This window comes from Melospiza georgiana, chromosome Z, assembly GCF_028018845.1.
Source record: "Melospiza georgiana isolate bMelGeo1 chromosome Z, bMelGeo1.pri, whole genome shotgun sequence".
Classification (NCBI taxonomy): domain Eukaryota; kingdom Metazoa; phylum Chordata; class Aves; order Passeriformes; family Passerellidae; genus Melospiza; species Melospiza georgiana.
Window position 1 is genome coordinate 74,480,077 of NC_080465.1, and position 20,544 is coordinate 74,500,620.

General features: G+C 46.5%; 1 protein-coding gene across 2 annotated transcripts in view; it reads right to left on the bottom strand.

The window, feature by feature from the left end:
* The window catches only part of DNAI1 (dynein axonemal intermediate chain 1), a 135,738-nt gene that overhangs the window by 19,472 nt on the left and 95,722 nt on the right, over window positions 1–20,544 (bottom strand). For both annotated transcript variants that reach the window (XM_058043987.1, XM_058043986.1), the window contains one exon: window positions 9,371–9,556. In XM_058043987.1, the coding sequence (XP_057899970.1) occupies window positions 9,371–9,556 (186 nt within the window). The remainder of the gene's footprint in view (window positions 1–9,370; window positions 9,557–20,544) is intronic.

Consider the following 20,544-nt stretch of genomic DNA (forward strand, 5'->3'; position numbering starts at 1 on the left):
TGGTCTAACCAATCTCACAGGAAAAGAATTCTTCCTAATAATTAACCTAAATTTCCCCTCTCAATTTGTATCTATTCTCCTTGTAGAGCTCCAAGAAGAGTAAAAGCCCACCTTCTCCAAGCTCTGGGGCATTACTGGATTCTGTAAGGCAAGGCAAAAACATGATGGGAAAGGGTCTTGCAAATGAAGACCAGTGTCCTGTTCTCCATCCCTGCTGAGTGAGTTTTTAGGTGCTCAAAACACTACACAACCATGAGCTGGAGAGAATCAGTTACATTTCTCCACCTTAACTGCATGACCAGTGGATGCCATGGCAAACAGAGGCCAAACCTACACTGTGGAGGTAGAGAGCCAACAAGGAGCTGCTGACCTACATTCCAGGATGTTGTGTGCTTTTTTGGCCAGGTCCCCCATGGGGTGCCTGCTCCTTCCCACTTGCACTATGATCCAGCTTCTCATCCCTTTGCTCATACCACTGCCATCAATTCCCTCTGCCCCTGGCTCCACTTCCTAATTTTCTTAAACTTTTCAGTGACCTGGCTGGCTCAGCTTGGAACCTTGGGCTCAACAGTCTGTGACATTGTGCAGCAAGATGGCAGGAGAGCCTTCCAGGATCTGGGCCCTGGTGGGACAGGGCTGTCCATCACTGCACCCCAACGGCAGCTCCATTTCTAAGGTATGACCGTATTGGATGTGTCAGCAGGAGGGAAGAGGCTGTAGGAGAGTAGATCCATGGTACCTATGGAAAATGTCACTTTGCTGCTGTGGCTCCAAGGGAGATGAGTGTCCTCATCCAACATGGAGAGAAGCTGTATCTCATCCAAGGACATACAGAGGCCAGGACCATGGTTGGGTCTCTGAGGCCCCAGGCATTGCTTTGCACTTTGTTCTCATGAGAAGCCATCACCTTGTCCTTCAAACTCCCCCTGTGGCTCAGGGGCTGAGTCAACAAGCTTTCCTCCTTCATTCCCCTGTGCAGAGCCAGTGCCCAGGAATAGCTGCACTCCTGAGAGTGGCTTGGGTCTCTCTGGCATGAAATCAGCTCACCCTCAGATGACCTGGAGGATAAGCACCCGTGTTATCTCCTTCATCAGGCCACTCTAATCAGCTCTGGCAGACGGGCTGAACACTGAACTGTCCCTGCAGAGGAGGTTGATGGCTGGCAGTCCTGCACTCACACCCAGGCATTGCTGGAAGAATGAGAGCCTCCCAAAAAGCCTCCGCTGCTGGCTCTGCCAAAGCCATGCTTAGAAAACAGCTTGTTGCCCTAGGGGTCCCTCTGCCCTCTGCCCCCAGTATTGGGGCTGTTATTCAGGCAAAGAACTGGTGATTTCTCAGGATACCCCAATTTCCAGGATGAAATTTAAGTCATCTGCAGAGAAACAAATGCACAGAGGACAAATAAAGAAACAGGAAGAACAGGTGAGCCAAGTAGCCCCTGTGAGGCTGAGCAGTGCCTCACTTGCCATAATATTGCCCTGTGCTTTCTGCCAAGGCATCGAAGAAAGATGAGGCCCTGGCTCAAAGAGCACCTGTGCAAGCTGAACAGGCTTATTCAGACAATTGCAGATCTAACCAAAATGAAAGTCCTTTGAAAACATAAGGCAAGGCTGCTTCTCATGCATTAGGCATTTCCCAGGACAGGCAGCAATGGGCTCTTCAGGCTGCAGAGGAGCAAAGTCCAGACTGGTGGGACTTGGGGAGCTCTAGGATGGCAGACACCAAAGAACAGACACAATCTGTGCACAAAGGAAGAGGATGCAAAGCCTGCAGATAAAACAGTGCTTGTAGCAGCACAACAGCACCAATGTGGAAGGAAATAAAAGGGAAGGTGTAAACAAGGCACAACTAGAAACACCAATTTTGCTCAGCCAAATTGAGATCTCAGTTACTAAGGACAGCAAATCCAAGGACACACACCAGATTTATGCCCAGGCAGTCTTGACTATTACTGATCACAATACCAAATCCCCCTAGTATTTTTCTCCAAATCACTAGTATTGCAAAATGGAGCACTCTCACATCACTTTCAAACATAGGCAACTCTTTTTATTATACAGACTTTCAAAGAAAAAACTAAAAAGTCAAAGCCAGTCTTCTTGTCTTTGTCAGTATCCCCTTGACAGCACACAGCACCTCACAGAATGAGACTTGCACTTTAGAAATTATTCATAAGTACTATGGATTTTTTGTAAAATGGGACCTTTTCTTGCTTCAGTTGCCAGTGTTTCCATTTAACGTACTAAACACATTTCACCCTGACCACTGGGAATTTACTTAAAATAACTTGTAAATATGCTGATGTTCTCTCTCCAACAACTGCCAAACACAGCAGCCACAGAAAGGGACATTACATAACAAAAAAAGGTTGAAGATGTGGCCAGCAACAGCAAAAGCAAGAAAAATTCCAGCTCTTGACCTTGGGGTTCAACAATGCTTCTGCTACATGGAGCTGTCTTCTCCCTTCACATACATTGATGCAACCCAGAAGTTATTTCACCAAAAGTAAAGAAAACAGATTTAATGAGAGTATTCAAGTCCTGTTGAACTACCCCTGCTAGTTTGGGTTAGCTCTCCAAGCACACTGAGTATCTGAGGCTGCCACACCTCTGTTCAGGATCCAGAACCCTTTGTAACTGTGGAGCAACACTCTTGGACACCTGGATTTGTGCACAGTGACTATGCCCAGGGTGTCCAGGTAAATATCCAAAGGCTTCCATTTTGCCCAGGAACTGTAGCCTGCTGGCACATGGACCATCTCATTACCCAAGTAACAGCTTCCCAGGCTTAGACGGTCCTTTCATTTTATCTCAGGCTATGCTAAACTGGGAGGAACCTGATGTGGGACAGTGGAGGGAAAAGAGACCCTATGGGGATGCAAAGGTCTTCCTGCTAATGGTTTTCCTAGCACAGTGTCAGGGCAGGAACCCGTGGAGGGCAAGGAGAAGGCAGAAGGGGCACGGTAGCCTGTGTTTGCTGTGCTCCCTTTGGTGGTTGCTGATTTACAGCTATGAGTCACAGGTCTGTGCAGCAAAACAGCCTCAGGCCACAGGCAGAGCTGCTCACACCCTGGTGAGCTCCACACCAGTGGCACAGCTCCTGCTGGGACCTGCATGCCTTGAACCCAGGGACTGCCACAGCAACCACCTCCAGACCTTCCTGCTCCAAGGCAGCCTCAGAGCCCCCTGGCTGTACACGTCTCCAACCTCCTCTTCTTGAAGGCCTCAGCAGTGGGTTAATTCCCACACCAAAGAATAAACACCTGTGCATATATCCCTACATGGCCTACAAAAGTGGCACAGAAAGCTGTGCACAGTCAGACACAGGATTTCACAAGGCCCTGGGTGCATCCCGTGTTCCCCAGCTCTCTGCCTAACAGTACAGAGAGCAGCCACCTGCAACTAGGCTAAATAACAGGGGAGAGACTGAAAAGAAACCAAAAAGCATTTTCAGATTTCAGAGTAAGCCATCAAGCTGCAGGTCAGTTTTTATGAGACCCAAGCTCATTTGTAATGTGCTTCCTTATCCAGAGGCCAAACTGGCTCTGGAGGAGGCAATCCTCATGAAGGCAGGGCACAGCAGCAAACCAAATTCCTCCAGCACTGCTTGTGCTTTGTGCTTCTGGGTCACTGAGCAATTAGCCAGTTCTGAAGAGACACTGAGAAAATTGGCCATGGCTGGAGCAGCACAGAAGGCTTTGAGAGAGGAGCATTTGCATGAAAACAGAGGGACTAAGAATTACACTGCCAGGAGAGCAAAACTTGACCTGTTTGGAGAGGAGAGACAAGTGCTTTTCCCTCATACAGAATGAGAACTGCTGGGATAGGAAATACAGGGACAAAAATGCTTCCCTCAGTACTAAACAGATCACCAATCCAGGACTGACGTGACCTTGGAGAATGGATCTAATCCATAGCTTCCTCCCGTAAATACAGTCAGATGTGCAGACAGACTGCACGTGTTGTGACAGAAGGAGGGAGCTCAAGTTTGTATTTCTGTATTTACATGCTGGTTGGTTGATCCCTTACACCTCCCACAGCTACAGAAAAACACTAAGGACAGAAAAAATCTCCTGATCCTTTACTCCTTCAAGTTACTCCCTTTCACCCAAAGTGATAGAAACACAAGGCTACAAGCAGTTCATGACGAAGCATCCCACTCTCTGTTCAGTGTGTTCCAGGGCTAGAACCTGCTCTGGACATCAGTGGCATCTCAGAGAAACTGGGAACAGGCATGAAACCAGGGTCCCTTCCTGAGACCACCTCTGTGCAGTGGATGCTGCTGGGGAGTGTGAAGAAGGAAGAAACCTCAGGCCTCAGGAGATCTCTGTGCTGGGATACAGTGTTGGGGAGGGGGATTGAAGAGGTTGAAGAGGAGATTTCAATCACTCTCCTATTGTCTCCTTTAAAACTTGTGTAAAGACACTTACACCAACTTTCTCCAAATCCCCTTCCCTCTTTCATCTCCTTAAAACCCCAAAATCCTCCCATGGTCCAACACAGCTCCCAAATCCCTCCCAGATCCTGCCATCAGCTATGGCCAAAAAGCCACAGTGCTTCAGGAAACAAAACTCAATGCTCCTTCCTTGGCTGAACAGCTTTGGGCAGGATCTGGCCAAGGGCAAACTTGTCAGGGCTGCAAAGATGCAAGGAGTCAGAGTCCAGAGGTGACACTGGCTGGTGTGATATGGCACCAGAGAGAGCAGAGCAGCTGCCCAGCACGTGCACATGGATGTGAAGGCTCAGAGCCACCCCACACCCCTTGCTATCCCCACATTACAAGCTGGTCACAGGCACACAGCATCAGACCCACAGGTGTGTGCCTGCAGCTCCTGAACATGCATAGTCCTGGCACTGTGTCCTGGTGTGGGCAAGCAGCTGTGTTCCCCTTCCCACTCCTCTCCTGCCCAGCTAGACCCAATCAATTAGGATTTACTGCTGGGAAGAAATTCAGCTGTTACCAAGAAACAGAAAAAGAGATGCTTTGCATGTGAAGAAACCAGTAGCAGGAACAGAGATTAACATCCTAAATAATCCAAGATAAATATCCAAGACAAGCATCAGGCCAAGAAGTTGTCTGCCTCCCTGGCATTCATCCTGGGTACTGGCCAAGAAATTTGCCTTAGCCTCAGCAAATTCTGAACGGCAACTTTTATTTGATCTGCTTTCTCTTCTATTCCTACTCTGCTGTGCTCTCCTAAAATTTCTAAAAAACATTGCACACTGTTTTTTTCACTATCTTCTGTTTACTTTTGGCATTGGCAGAGGTTAAGCCAGGCTACTTTAGCAGTTTTAAAAAATAAACCAAACATTCTTCTGACTGTGATGACAAAATGCTTTAATTTCTTCCAACCCTCGAACAAAACCCGGAAGGCTCACTAATTAAACAGCTCTGCCCCAAACTGATTCTTCTTACAGCAATGCTTCCCTCGGGTGAACTCAACCACCAAGGTCGTTACAAATTAGAAATGATACTTTATTAGTTAAACAATTCCTGCCTGACATCCGCTGCAATATTTAAAGAGCGCTTGTAGTCTAAAAGTGGCTTGGATGACAGCAGAGAGTCACTTGTTCCTACTGCTGCATCTCAAAATACTGCAGGCATTTCTGTCCCCCACTTCTGAGCAGAAGCACCCAAACTAGTTTCACCTCACGGAAATAAATACAGCTTGGGGCAAGGGGATCTCTGTGTCCTGCCCCAGAGACTTCAATCTGTGGGGGTAGGGCAATATCCAGGACTCAATTCCCATGGCAATACCCAGGACTCAATAGAGCAATATCCAGGACTCAATTCCCCATGGCACAGGCACATGGACACCCACTGTGTTTGACATCTCTTGTACCCCTGTGCTCTCTGTGTGCTCGACACAAGTGCCTGATGGGTGGCACAGACTCTGTCCCCAGCTTCCTCTCAACAAGAAATTCACCTTTTCCCATGAGCCACTATGAGTTTAGGATGCCAAAACTCACAAGGAATTTTAGACCTTTTTTAAAGATTTTACTATGTGTCTTGGTGAAAGTTACTTCTGAAAACACCACCTGAGCACTTTTGAGAAGTTTCCCCCTTGGCATATTTGTTCTGCCAAGTGTTCATAAATGAGACTGTGCTAATATAGCTGACAGCAAAAACTCAGACTATTAAATAAAACTTCTTAAAGATCCCCAAGTGTTTTACGAACATGAATTAATTAAGCCGCAGGCCAACCCTGCAAATTATTTAAAGAGAACTTGAACCTTCCTTCCTTGCTCAAGGACATGAAGAGAGGAAGGGGCCAAGGTCTGATGAGAACCAAAGCATCCTTATCATTCCCATTTCCACTTATCCACCACACCAGCTTTAACAGCCAAAACCCAATTAACTCAAAATGGCTGAAATTTCACCAGGATTACATTAATTCAGTCACTTTTGTAAGCTCTATCTTGCAATAGCTAAGGAATATGCAGAACATGAAGCAGACAGCACTGTGTCTATTTTTAGGGGAAGTTTAGGGTTTGGAATGATGTGGCTAATTAGAGTTCTCCCAAAACAGGTTGATTTGTCTGAGAGTTTTACTTGTCAAAAGCAATTGTCCCAGCTGTTTGAGAAGGCAATCCCCTGTGGCACCAGTGTGAAACAGAGGGGTAGTGGGACCTGGATGGGCCCCTGACTGCCCTGTCCCTTTGGCATCCTGGGTTCTGCCAGAACAGCCTGGGGTACCCAGGTACCGAGCCAGGCATGGACAGGTTTTTCTGTGCAAGGGGGCAGCTGGGATGTCAGGTCTCCTCTGCACAGTTTTGGACCCTCTTAACTTACAAAAAGATCTCTAAGTCCTGTGACTGTCAGCTCCAGCCTGGGGAATCCCAGAAAAGAGGGAAAAGTTGAGTAATTTTACAGAGAAAAGCTGGTTGCAGAGTGTAAGGGTGTAAAGAGCACACTGATCTGATCTTTGGAGGAACCTGGATCAATACTCTGGGAATGTATCTGACTTCCTACCATGAGATGATATTCTTGCAAACACAGCTGGAGGCTTGCTGCTAAGGACACAAAGGCCGGTGCTGGCAAAGGAAGGAGATAGACAGGAGCACACACTGGATGGCACAGCCTGTTCTGACAGGGCTTGATGTCCCTCTGCTAAAACGTTCTCTTCCATCAGCTAAATCTCCTCACCACTTGTTCACTTATGGCACTGAGCAGGCTAGGCCAGATCCTTCACTTTGCCACCACACTGCATGTCATCTGTTTTAAATCCTTGTACCTTTCAGGGTGGCTGCAGTCAAGAAACACCCACACACAACCAGTTGTGCCTGAATATCCCTCCTTCCTCTCCACATGTGTGGGAAAGTTTTAGTTCAGTGTTCAGTGTCCTCCCAACCTAACCAGGCCAGCAGAAGACAGATAGTTTAATAACATCAGAGCAGCAGAGCCCATTTCCACCCCATTTATATCTTGTGTGGGATGTAGTTACATGTTGGTTTACAGTCAGCAGCAAGCACTGGAGTTACTCCTAAACTCACAGTTTAGATTGCTTTGTCAACAACATGCAATTTGCCTTTAAAGAAGGTCAGCAAAGAGAAATGACAACATCCATAACTGCATGGAAGCAGCTGCTGGCCACCAGGAGCAGAAGGAGACATTTGAATTCACACCTGAAGGATGGGATGCCATCCAGAGGGACCCAGACAAGCTCGAGGGGTGGCTAATGGGAACATTATAAAGTTCCAGGCCATGTGGAAGGTGCTGCACCTCGATCAGGACAACCCCTGGTACCAGCCCAGGCTGGGCATGAGCAGCCCCAGAGCAGCCGTGCCCAGAAGGGCTTGGGGGTGCTGTGGGTGAGAGGCTGCACATGGCCCAGCCATGGCACTCCCAGCCCAGAGAGCCAAACGTGTCCTGGGCTGCACCCAGAGCCCCGTGGGCAGCAGGGCAGGGAGGGGATTCTGCCCCTCTGCTCTGCTCTGCTGAGAGTTCTCAGGAGTTCTGAGCAACCTGGTCTAGTGGAAGGTATCCCTGCCCAGGGCAGGGGTTTGGAACTAGATATGTTCCATGTGTTCTCCCAGCCCAAACCCTTCTGTGACTCTGGCCCACAGTGCAGTATTGCTGGGGGCTGATCAGTCCACAGCTGGGATAAAAAAGAGAGCAGCCTCACTTGTGTGTGTGTGACTCCTCTTCCCTGCTCAAGTCCTGTACAGGCAGGGTCCATGGCAGACACTCTGTTCATCCATGTCCAGGAAGGACTCATAAATCACCAAGGAAACTTATCCTGAGCCAAACTAATGACAACATAGAGAGCTTCGACAGTCTCAGTCTCAAGTTTTGCAGGAAATAGAAAAGTGTGAAGCATATGAGAGATGAGAGATTCTTCTCCACAGCTTCCACAACTCAGCCCCAGACAAAGTGTCATGTTACTGTTTTCTATGCCCTCTCTGCACAGGGAAGATTCACATTTCCAGTGGCAGCCAGCTGCAGGAACCTTTTAAAAATAATTCTGAAGACTCTCGAGTGACACTAGTGTGATTAGTTCCTGGCCAAAGACCCTGCCTAACACAGTAGATAAGTACAGTATATAAAACATTTGGGAGCACATAAATAAAAGATGATCCTCTTGAGAGATTGCTTTCTTGGATCAGTTCTAAAAAGCCTGAAACTGAAAGACTTCACTTAACACAAGACAACTGGATATGAGAATTGCAAGGGCGTAAAAGGACATTGCATTTACAGCCATTCAACTCATAGCTGGATGAAGACCAGAAAGAAAATCCAGTAATAGGTCCATGTAAGAGATGCTACCATCCTTCACAATTGGCCCTCATGGATGGGTGAAAAAACACTTCACCAAGAGAGGCAAATGTATCTCCTTGCTGTCACTTGGGACAAGGATCCCAAATCTCCTTACATGTTAGATACTGCTTGCTCATTTACAGGAAAGTTGACATGGTGGTCAGGGACAGGCTCTGATGCAGGAGCACAAGGAAACAGGCAGCATGGTTTGTGTGGGAGGGCTTGGGCAAGAGTTGGGTTCTCCTTTACTTGATTTCAAGGAGTTTTGCAAATAAAACCCAAAACTCAGAAAATGTGTGAGCTTTGGGAAACAAATGAACATCTGCAGAGCTTCTGGACCAGAGCTTGTCTGGACCTTGGTGATGACTGGAGGCAGTAAACCCCCTTCCCACCAGTCCCCACTCCTTACCAGAAGCAAACTGAGTCCTCTTGCTCAAACAGGAACAGACACAAGGATTTAACATCTCAGACATCCTACCCAAAAAGCTTGAGGTAATTGTGAGAACCTTTCTAAAGAGAGGAGCTTTGCCAACAGCCTTGCATGGAAGGAGAGGGGCCAGTGACAAGGCCTGCAGAGGCCTTCTGTGGCTGGGGGAACGCAGCTCACCCTTACCTTGGGCTTCTTGCGCAGGTTGGGAGAGAGCTTCAAGCAGGTGATGAGGCCTCGTTCATCTCCAACAATGATTACAGGGTCAGCAGGATTAAACTGCACGTGTGTTGTTTTATTTTTCTTCTGGGTCACCACTAGCTGGGAGCAGAGAGGCTCAAGCTTATTAATGTTCAGATCAAACACATGGGCCTGGGGAAAAAGAAAAGCAAAGAACACAAGAGGGATTAATTAGGCAAGAGCATCTCTTGCTGACAGAATGATGGCTGGAGAAATCAGAAAGAAAAGGTCCTGTTGAAAAAACGTCCCAGCCACAGCACACAATTACCATCTGTGCTCAGGTCTTCTTTAAGTAACCAGTGTGCAGAAGTCAGCTGCTGCTTTGAGAACTGCCCCTCTCCTGCAGGGGCTCACAGACAAGGACCACTTCCCTGCTGTGGGTGCAAGCCTTGGCAAGGCTCCAGCTGATCTGGGCTGGAGAAGGCTCAGAGCCAGCACTGCTAACCCCACAGACCTTAATCTCCCTTCTCAGTGTGAGTAATGAGACAAACAGGCATTAAATCAGAGTCTAACACAGATTGATGCCCAAAATGGGGAATGCTGTCAGAAATTGTCATTACTGCTTATTACAGAACTCACTAACATTTTCAGCTTAATAATAACAATGATAAAGACACAAACCAGTAAGTAACGGGGAAGTGATGGGGACAGCGATAGTATGATTAGAGTGTACCCTGGGGTAATGCCAGCTTGGCAGCTCACTCTAGCCCAGACACTACACCTGCACACGTGTCCTTCTCCCACAGCATCAGGAAAAGTGCCAGGAAATTAGCAAACAAGAAAGGTGAGGATGGAGGGAGAGGGGCCCCAGGACCCACTCAGGCAGGAGCCCACTGGCAGGGACTTCAGACCTCTGGCCCAGTGGCACAGACTTGCCACATCCCCAGCTGCACAATAATGCACATTTCATTGTGCAGAGGAAAGAGTGGCAGTTGCTTCAGAGAATGAATTAACTTAACATTATCTCCCAATAATTGCAATTAGCTCCAGTTACTGATACAGGCTGCAGAGGCTAATAAAACATGATGTGCCTCTCTCGCCCAGGGCTGAGGTGAGCCATTTCCAGCATCCTGAATTTCCACCTGATATCCACCATGAACACTTTCAGTCTTGTTTCTCTTCCCTTTTCTGTCTTCAGAAAAATTAGGAAGCGAATGCTTTATGCTAACAAGTACAGTGGGAATATAGAGGAAATTAGAACTGAACTACTTGTAAACCTCCTTCCAGCTGTGTCTTGTTTACCAGCACTTAAGAGACAAAGGAAACATGTAATTTCAACAGTATGCCATGCTGACAATTTGAATCTAGGAATTATCTGAAATCAGACAATGCTGCTCTACAAAAGCTTATTCCAAAGAGTGTGGAAGGTATCAAATCACTACATGTACTTTCCCATTATGCACCAATGAGTCAGTGAATTTTATCTGAATCCATTTATAGCATAGAGCTGGGCCAAGTGCAAGCACATGTCCCAGGCAGTCTCATGAGCTGCTGTGTCTTCATAGGAGTAAAAGTCTAGGAATTTGTGATGTCCTTGGTCTGAGCAGGAGAACAAAAGTCTTACAGTTGCAAAAAATAAGAAAAGGAACACTGCCTCCAGACTGAAGTAAAATAAAATGGGAAAGTGCTTGAAGAGTGGACAGGGTTGTCAAGACATATTTTGAAGAAATCCATGACAGCAGAAGGGAATAAAAAGCATCAGCCACAGACAAGGATTTGCAGTTTGGAGAGCCCTTCCCTAGTCAGCAGAAGCATAGGTGAAAGCACAGCAGCATTTTTATCTGTTCAAATTACTAGATGCCAGCATTACATTGTGAATTTTGACCTGACACTTGAGGTCTCAAAGTCCAGCACAGGTAACTTCAATTTCCTGCCTCTCAACATAAATCAAGGTGGCTCTTCTGGCTTGTATTTTACACCTGCTGTCTTACTTTCTCAGAAAATAAACAAGCACTCTTTCAAGCATATCAGTATCCCACAAGCCACACTCATTAAAGATCTGATTTCTCGCCTTCATAGAATACATTCTATTAATTTAGTAATCTAAGAGCCTGGGAAATGCTCACTGATTGAGTAGCACCATTTAATCTAAGGGGAAAAAAAAAGTGGCAGGGAATTAGTGGCTAGGTTTCTTCTTGGCAGCCAGGTCTGCACTGCTCTCTGTAAGGCTGTCAATACCCCCCTCACACATCCTGCCCAGCCCTGCACTGGAGAAAGATGGCATGGCCAAAGGCTCAGTGCTGGAGTGCTGAGCAATTTAAATTACTCTGGGTGAGGCTGTTTCTCAAAAATGTCACGAACAGCCCAGACAAGCACAATGCCTGGGACAAGAACTTGAAACCATCAGCAATGTGGAGAAGGTCAAAAGCAAACAAGTTTATGAATGTTCCTACTATAAAGCTCCTCTTTTATGAGCTTCTAAACAAATGGGCTTGTTTTCCTTTGCCAAGGGAATCGTGGAAAAGAACAAACTATTTCAGTTCTTCAGCTGGAAACATCAGCCTCCTATCAGACACACCAGATGGAGGGCTGGGCCACGGGCACTGAGGAGGAGTTCAGAGGCTCTGACTTAAACACTCACAGCTACTCTTAGGAGAAAGGGAAATGGGGTCAGAGCAGCACTGCTTCTGATGCTTTGGGATTAGCCTGAAAGAAGCACAGGGCTTCCCACAACACTTGAGGCAGGTTAACAGTGCTGCAAAGCAGCAGAGCTACATGTGGCCAGCGCCATCTGTAGAGCTGCCTTTTTGCCCCAAGAATGGAGACTGAAAACCTGCAGCTCTCCTTGAGACTCAGTCCCCTAGTCTGAGAGTCCCTAGACCTCTGCTCTGCTGGCTCAGGCCCTGAAATTAAGGATTATGGAGTGGGATCCACTGGATCTCCCATCACAGAGAATTACTAACAACACACAGTTTTCTCTCCATCCCACTGCCAGGGTGGCCTCTGCCCCAAGACCACTGCCTGCACACAGAGATGGCCTCTCAGGTCTTGCCAGATGAGCCCTCTCAGAGTCTGTGACCCAGAGAAGAGCAACCATGACCCACAAGTGCTACCCAACCCCAGGTGTGACTCAAGTATTAAACTCATGGGGAGCCAGGATGACCAGAGCCAGAACTATGTCCAAACCCTCCTTCATGGAGCACAGGTTCCAGGGCAGGCACCCATCCAGCAGCACACAGACAAGAACTGATACTCAGACACTGTCAGGCAGCTGGTACAAAAGGGCATTTTTATAAAATGTTACTTGTGTCATTATCCTTTCAGAGTTTACAAACCAGTGAGAGTCCTCCTCTTTTCTGCCAGCTCTGCATGCCTCTTCTCATGCTGTCGAGGCTGGTCCCTCCCTGCAGGTGCTGAGACCTGGGGCCATCACATTTGCTCACCCACATTTGCTCATCCAGGAGCAATTTAGAAACTAAAGAGTGAAGGTCTCAAACCTCTGGTTTTCAGACCTCAAAAATGTTTCCATTTTGGTGTACATCAGCAGGGAAGGAGGCAAAAGCCTCCTGACAAGCTCATTTCAATACCTTCTGCAGATTTCGTAGAAACAAGTGAGGAGTCTGGAGTGCCTGCTGCTTGCAGACCACAGCAGATACTTTATGTTTTTTCTGCTAATGAGCTAAAAAAACAGTGAGTAAGGGCATTTCAGTTCTTTTTAACAGATTACTTCGGAACAATATGTGGTCACTTGCTTAAAGGAACATAAATCAGACTCCAAGAACAAGAAACATGGAAAAAGACACAAAGAGAGACGTAAAAAAATAGGAAAATGTCTGAAATAGGAAAGTGCAAGAATTCCCTTCTGTTTCACCCATAACTACAGGAGACTAAAACTCTGAACAGTAACCAATTACTGTGACAGTAATTTTATTCATGATCCCTGTAAACCTCCGTGCCTGTTCCAAGAAAGCACAGGAGAAGATGCAGCATCTTCCAAATGAAGCCCAAGCTGCTGAGTTAAGCAGCTCCTTGCAGCATGGGGACTTATGAGCTGGTATCAACCACAATCAAAAGAAACCTGGACCCATAGTACTGAAGTGCTGGACAGGCTGGTAGTAGATAAGCCAGGCAGATGTTCAAAGCAAATTTCTTGATGGAAGGGCAGCAATTCTGCTAATTCCCTGAAAACAAGCACTGAGCCCATCTTCCTCTGAGGTAGGACCAAGTGAATTCTGCAGTTTCTGATGCTTTTTATCCAATTAGAACAATTTTAAACACAGTATCATCAGCCATCACAGTAACAACAGAGTTCCTCTTCGTGCTTGATGGCAATAATGGATCTAAGTCTATTGTGTCACTGTTGCAGGAAATGTTTGACATAAAAGAGCTGCTTTGATGCTTGACTTTCAAACAGCCAGAGAAGAAATCCAGCTCAGTCTTATCCAGACCAACAGCTTCTCTGTCTATAAGTCATGTTAATGCATTCCACCTCCTAAAATCCAGCTGTTCCCCACTAAAGCTCCACACAGCTCCTCTGCAAGCATGGCACAGTGCATGTCCAAGGCAAGTACCACAGCTCCAGCACCAAACAACATTCAGAGTTTTGGACTTACTTTTCCCCACCTGCTCTACCAACTGCACTTACAGCTTGAAACCATGCCGGGCTCTCATCTGCTTGGCACCTCTGGGGTGACTTGAGCCCCTTTTGTTCCCTGCCCTGAGGCAACAGGAAGGCAAATGCAAGGGGATGTGGGGGGAAGCAGAACCCTTGCCAGAACTTCTCTGCCAGCAGAACAAAATACTTAATTTTTGTGGCTCATGAAGAAGGGAGCTGAAGGGCTACTTTGACTGACACTGTCTTTATTTTGTCCTCAAACCACTACTGAATCTGCCATGGCTGGAGCTTTTATTCCAGTCTTGTAAGCCTTCTTCCCCAGCAGTGGGCTAGCATGTTCAAAAACATCCTGATGGCATCCAGAACCAAGACTGGGGGGAAATATATATGTGTGTGTAAGAACAAGGCAGATATGTCTGGTAACTTGGCAACAAAGAATAAAATCAGTGTAAGAGCAAAAGGTGGGGGGTAATTTAATACCATGCTGCCCTTTAGCAGTTGACATCTCTTTCAGAGCTTGGCTTTCACTGTCCTTTTGATCGATTTACCTCATTTTCTTGACTGAATCATGATCCCTCATCCATTCGCCAGCTCCACAGATGATTTGTTTCAAACTCTCAGGTAATACATTTAACAAGTGGGCAGGCCACCCCCAGACTCTGTCTAGCACCATGGCAGCTACTGGAGCATGCCAAAGGCACGGGGCAGGCAGGGCAGCCCAGCTTGCTCTGCACTGGAGACCTTCGTTTGTTTGATTTCTATAATGCCACTGTAACAAGAACAGGTTGCAATACAGTTAATTTTCCCGAGCAGGACATTTTTCATTTACAAATGAATGTTGCAAGACAGTTCTTGGTCCCTCTGACACACAGGGCAGTCTGGGTCCTGGCAGGAGTAAAGGAGACCTGACTCAGAAAACATTAATTGCCTTCTGCAATGACAACACAGGAATCATAAACCTCAGTGGTCCTGATCATAAAATTCATGGCCTTTCTTGGCACTTTCATGCTACTGGTGAAAAAACAGGTTCCAGCTCTGTTACAGGTATGTTCAGAGGCAGCTTTCTGCTTGGAGGATGAGGAGGCATGTATGAAATCCACCTCTTGGGCTGAGCCAGCCAGGAGCCAGCTGCATGTTCTGAGGTATGGGAGAGGGCTGAGCACATCTCTCTGTCCTGCAGCATCCCAGCCTGATGCTTCAGGGCACATGACACAGCAGGGAAAAGACTGCCTGTCACCTGACTTAACTGTAGGGCTGCATCTCTTATCCTTTCCTCATTCAGCAAGAACTGGGTCATTCCCAATTTCACATGGTAGGGAAACAGCATCAGCCTTAGGTGATTTGACTCAGCTCCCACAAGTCAGTAAGAAAGCAAAGCCTAAGCATGTAGAAGGGCTGCTATTCATTCAGAGGACCATTTGGCCTCTTCTGGAAACCCCAAGACATTGTTTTGCAAGAAAGTGCTTGTTTATCCAAGCTAAATTCCTTGTCAGTCACCAGTTCTGCCAGCCTGGCTCCCCCTGCATGCCTCAGTGAATAGGATAAAGCAGTGTTCCTGAAGTTAACCTATAAGCAAGGGCTACATCCCCTTCCTCTGACCTACCAGCCCTGTTAAGAACAGCATTTGATTGGTTTTATGTGATACAGCTTTAGTGAAACCTTACTAGACTGCCTGCTCCTTGATCTACCAGTGCTCACAAACAGAACAGCCAATGCTTCGTCCTGGGATCTTCCTGGGAACCTTGTTTAGGCTGGCTAATCTCTTCTGCACTGTCACAGCACTGAATACTGGGCAAAGAGTCTTTCTTTCCACTCCCCTGACACTGCCCTATTCTTACATCCACCACAAGTACCTGATAAAGAACAGGGAGATGGTTTCAACCACTCCTTTAAGTGCCCCGGGGCACATCTCCCAAGGCTGAGCTGCCTGAATACACAGCCCAGCTGTGCCAGTCCCCCTGTGCCCTCCCTGCTGTGACCCACAGTCATTCAATCCCTGATGTCAGGCTGAAGCTTCATCTCTTCTCATGCTGGCAGGGTCTGGCCATGCCAGGGAGAGTCAGCACCGCAGGCTGGGGCAAGGGCAGGCAGTGGCACAGGAAAGGGCAGCACCACGTCTGCTGGGAGAGGCACTCGCTGGTCTCTGCCCCCTGCACCCCACGGCAGGCCAGCAAAGCTGCTCTCAGGGCAGACACTGAACTGCCATGGTTTGGAGGCTGGCATTTAAAATGAACCTGCACAGATTGCAGGTCATTATCAAATGCCAAGCAATAAAGATCAAGGTTCAGGAGCTGCTATCTCTGTACAGAAGGATTTGACAGACAGCTGGAGGCTCTCAGTGGCCAAAACAACAAAAATCCAAACTTGCAAATTCAAACCTAAGTGAGAAGTCATTCCTAGCAGTGAATTAAATAATTAATTAAGAACAGAGAGGGGCAGCTTCATAAACTCTTGCAGATTCTCCTGATGGACTCTGAGCCCCCAGTAGGTCTTTATGCAAAGTCTAACAGATTAATCAACACACAAAATCTTTTGAGATGCTGTCGAAGTAATTTTTTTGATTTAAACACCCATGAAGCAGAAAAAGGCAAACTTGGTTCCTGTGTGCCTGAGTGAACTAGTTAATCTCAGCGGATCAGTTTTGTCAAAATGCCATATTTCATAATCTGAAAGAGCAATGGCTTTAGTAATGAAAAATTGGCCTCTGAGCCTCTCTGCAAAAAAACAATTCCTGTAAAGCCATCGACAAAAAGGGGTTTAAATTTGACTTTGTGCTGAAACCAATTACAATGCTGAAAAAGTCACCTCACCTGCACTCAGCAGCTAATGGATGTGAGTGAGCAGTAGTGTCCTGAGATGCTTGATGCTCATTTTGAGGCTTGGAGACCACTAGAGCACACCATGATGGGAGGGGGGCTGCATCAGTATAGGAGTGAGGGCTCAGAGCCTGCCATAGTAAACCAAAGTCTTCCAGGCCAGCTTTATTCCCTAAAAATAGCTGCTAGTGGAGAGAAATGCTGATGTACAAAGAGTCTGGTGGCAGAGGGAGGAGAATGGGGAACAGTCTAATTGGCACAAAGTGAAGGCAGCATTAATTTTGGGACTCTGACCATCTATCTCATTGAGCACTGACATGCCACCAGCCCTTGTTCTAAAGCTGACTCTCCAGCAGTCCACATCAATCTCAAAGATTCAGCAGGGAATAAGAATGAGCCTTTTAGGTTTTGCAGCAGAAGAAAATGAACAGTTTTACAAGAAACAGCCACTTATGCTGCAAATACAATTTCAAGGCCATTTTAAGAAAGCTCCCACCTGCTTCAGCCTACTCAAAGGTCCTTTTGGGTGATGGCAAAGAGACTTATGCTCATTCAGTGTCTTTACACCCCTGCAATTGCCCTGGTCACAGTGCTGAGGGCCAGGAAAGACCCTGTCCCAGCCCTGCAGAACTAATGGTAGCCCCACAAGGTATGGATAATCCCCCTGGGCTACTGCAGAAGGGGAGGAGGAAAGATTCAAATGCTGCAAGGGCATTAGTAGTCGTGTTCACTGCCCTGACATCTGGGCAAAAGTATCAGCAGATGAGAGACCTGCTGGCACTCCTGATTCATGTCCTACAAGGAGAGGCAGGACTAAGTCAATAATACCTAGGGAAAGATTTGCAAGCCTGAAAGGTTTAACAAGCCTCTTGTCTGCAAAACCATTCATGCTTTGAAGATAGAGTTTGACTTTTGCTTCAAGTCCACACTAAATGGGCAGCAAGTTTCTGCAAATTGCTCTGTGTACACTCACACATGTGCCAGCACTAAGCAAATGCTTCTCTCTTCACTGAGGAAGGATGGCAGCAAGACCAGCTGGCAGAATAACCTTGGCATGTTATCCTGTGAGTTAGATTCAACAGAAAGCTGGTCTTGAAGGCTCCACATTCAAAACAGTTGTACAAACAGTAAAAGAGGTTTATATAAGCAGGAAAGAGCACACTTGCTTCCTGAGCAGCAGCACAAACCATTAACTAACTTCCTGAAGGTTTGGGTTGTTTAAAGTATTTCACATCTTGAAAGGTCAACAGTTTCACTAATGGGGAAAAACCCTGGAGCAAATGTCTGACCAGTTTTCTCTGCAGAGTGAACACTGGGATGGCATTTATCTTGAGGCTATCAATATTTACTACAGATGGTTATAACAGGACCCTCCTCTTGCTGCACTGGTAATGAATAACACAGCCCACAAAAACAAGACAGAGAATGCACTTGTACTGTGTACAAGCCTGTGGCAAAACCCCCGGGATCCTCCTTTTCACACAGGACATTTCATAGGGTCATAGGATTAGAAGGTAATTCAGGTTGAAAGAGACTCACAGAAGTCCCTAACCTTCTGCTTAAAGAAGGGTCAATCCTGAGGACACATTTGGTTTTAAGGGGTCTGTCCAATCTGGTCTTGAAGCCTTTCACAGGCAGAAACTGCACAGCCTCTCTGAGCAAGCTATTTCACTACCTTACTGCCTTCAGAGCTAAAGCTTTTTCCATATATCCAGCCCAAACCCCTCATTTCAACTCACTTCAGCTGTTGTGTGTCATCATCAGTTCATGTGCTGCTGTGAAGATCTTGGCTCAAACTTCTCAGTGACCTCCCTGAAGGTTCTGGCAGGCTGCTGAGCTCCTTCTCCAGGCTGAAAAAGCCCAGCTTGACCACACCATCACACCCATTGCTTAGGGCAGCTATGGCCCACAGCCTGGGATCCAGCCAGGGGCACACTTGTGATATGAATCTTTGGCTTTTTTAAGAGGTGTAACTATTCATGCATGAATTCTGCACTCACAGAAGTGTAGAAAATGTCAACATCATTTCCTTCTTTAATGAAAGTAAAGTAAAAGAAGACCAAGAGAAAATTTCAGGAATGAATCCCAGTTTTACATGTTTCAATTATTTTTTTATACTCTAAATGTAAGTTTAAGATGGACTTACAGCAAACTCCCAAAAGCAAATACTTCTAAATGCTGTAAGATTGAATTAAATCCCTTCAATTTCTCTGCCCTCTGTCCTTACAATAAGCTGACCAGTATCTCCACATTTCCTGTACCCTAAATGGAAATGTCCAGATATTCAAATCCACCACCAATTATTTTTTATTTCCAAAGTGAGTCTCTCATCCCAGCTAGTCTTTTTCTTCCTCACAGGCTTTTACCATCTCCAACACAAGGTGTTCTCTTTTATGAATCTCTGTTTATGATCTTTCTGAAATAAAATGATCAGCAAGCAGAGCAGGAAACTAAGGAAATTAACCAGAACATGATGGAGAGCAATAGTAGCAGTCATTATCCACTGCACCAGCAGTGGAATGTGCACACTTGGGTTATTTATGAAGAGCAGTGCTGTCCAAAGCAGATGCCCAGCTGCCAACAAACACATTTTATCATAATGACCCTGATATTTACAGCTTTTATTAAATCCCTACCTCCTGGATTCATGGGGATTGAGAGATTTTTATATACTAAAATGCCCCAATTTCCAAGTCGATCTTAAGAGGCTCGTACATGTTTTGGACATATAGCATGAGCTCCAATAAGGAAAAGTGTATTACAGAATGTGCCAGGTATCTCTTGAAGACTGCAATTAGGGCCTGATTTTAAAACCACCTCCAGGCAACCTTCAAATTTTGCAGGCATGATTATGTGCAGATGCCAAGACAGAGGCTGTTCACAAACAGGAGGGCTTTAATGTTTTATTTTCTGGCTTCATGTTCTGTATTTTTCTGTTCTGGAGAATCGTAGAACATCTTGTTAATGCAGATTTTTTTCCCCGGCATTAATGGAGCCTGCCCTTTGCAAAGCACTGAGTTATTCACAAGTGCACTCTGCTACAAAGTGGAATATGTCCAGAATAGAAAAAGCTGTAAACAACTATTTATTCCACTTCCACTGCAGATCTAGAAGGTTCTGTTCAACCATAGCAACTAAGCTATGTTTCAGACACACCCTCCTGCAGCCAGCATGGTTGGTGGCTAACACAGAGACCCAATATTCCTGTCAGCATCAGCCCTGGCCAGCCTGCTGCAGTAGGAAAGCAGCTCCTGCCTGGACCTCTCCTGCTAGCCAGCCCAGTTTTGGGCTGATCCTGGTTGCTGGCCACTCTCCTCAGAGTTTGGGGTACAAGGCATAAAGCAGAATTAGATCCTGTTACATTAGGTTCTGTTCAGGATTACTGAATTAGATCCAAGGATAGCCAAGTGAGGTACCCTAGTGCAGTGCAGCCAACTGAAACAGGCCTTTGCCTTATCCGCAGCCTCACACAGACTCCAGGTCCATGGAAGCTGTGGCTGATGTGGCTAGGACAAGCCGAGGGTGGGATGGGAAGACCCCACAGTGCCAGCTCTTGCCAGGACCACAACAGTTTCTCCGCAGTAGGTAAAGCTCTGAGAAAGAGCCCAAGTGGCACGAGGCATCTCTAGAGATGAACTCACTGCCAAAACTTGACCACGTAACTATGAAATCCAAGTACTCACAGTGTTTACCCTCCATCTGTTCATGCTGCCCAGCACATATCTCTGCCTGCAGACACCTCCACCCTT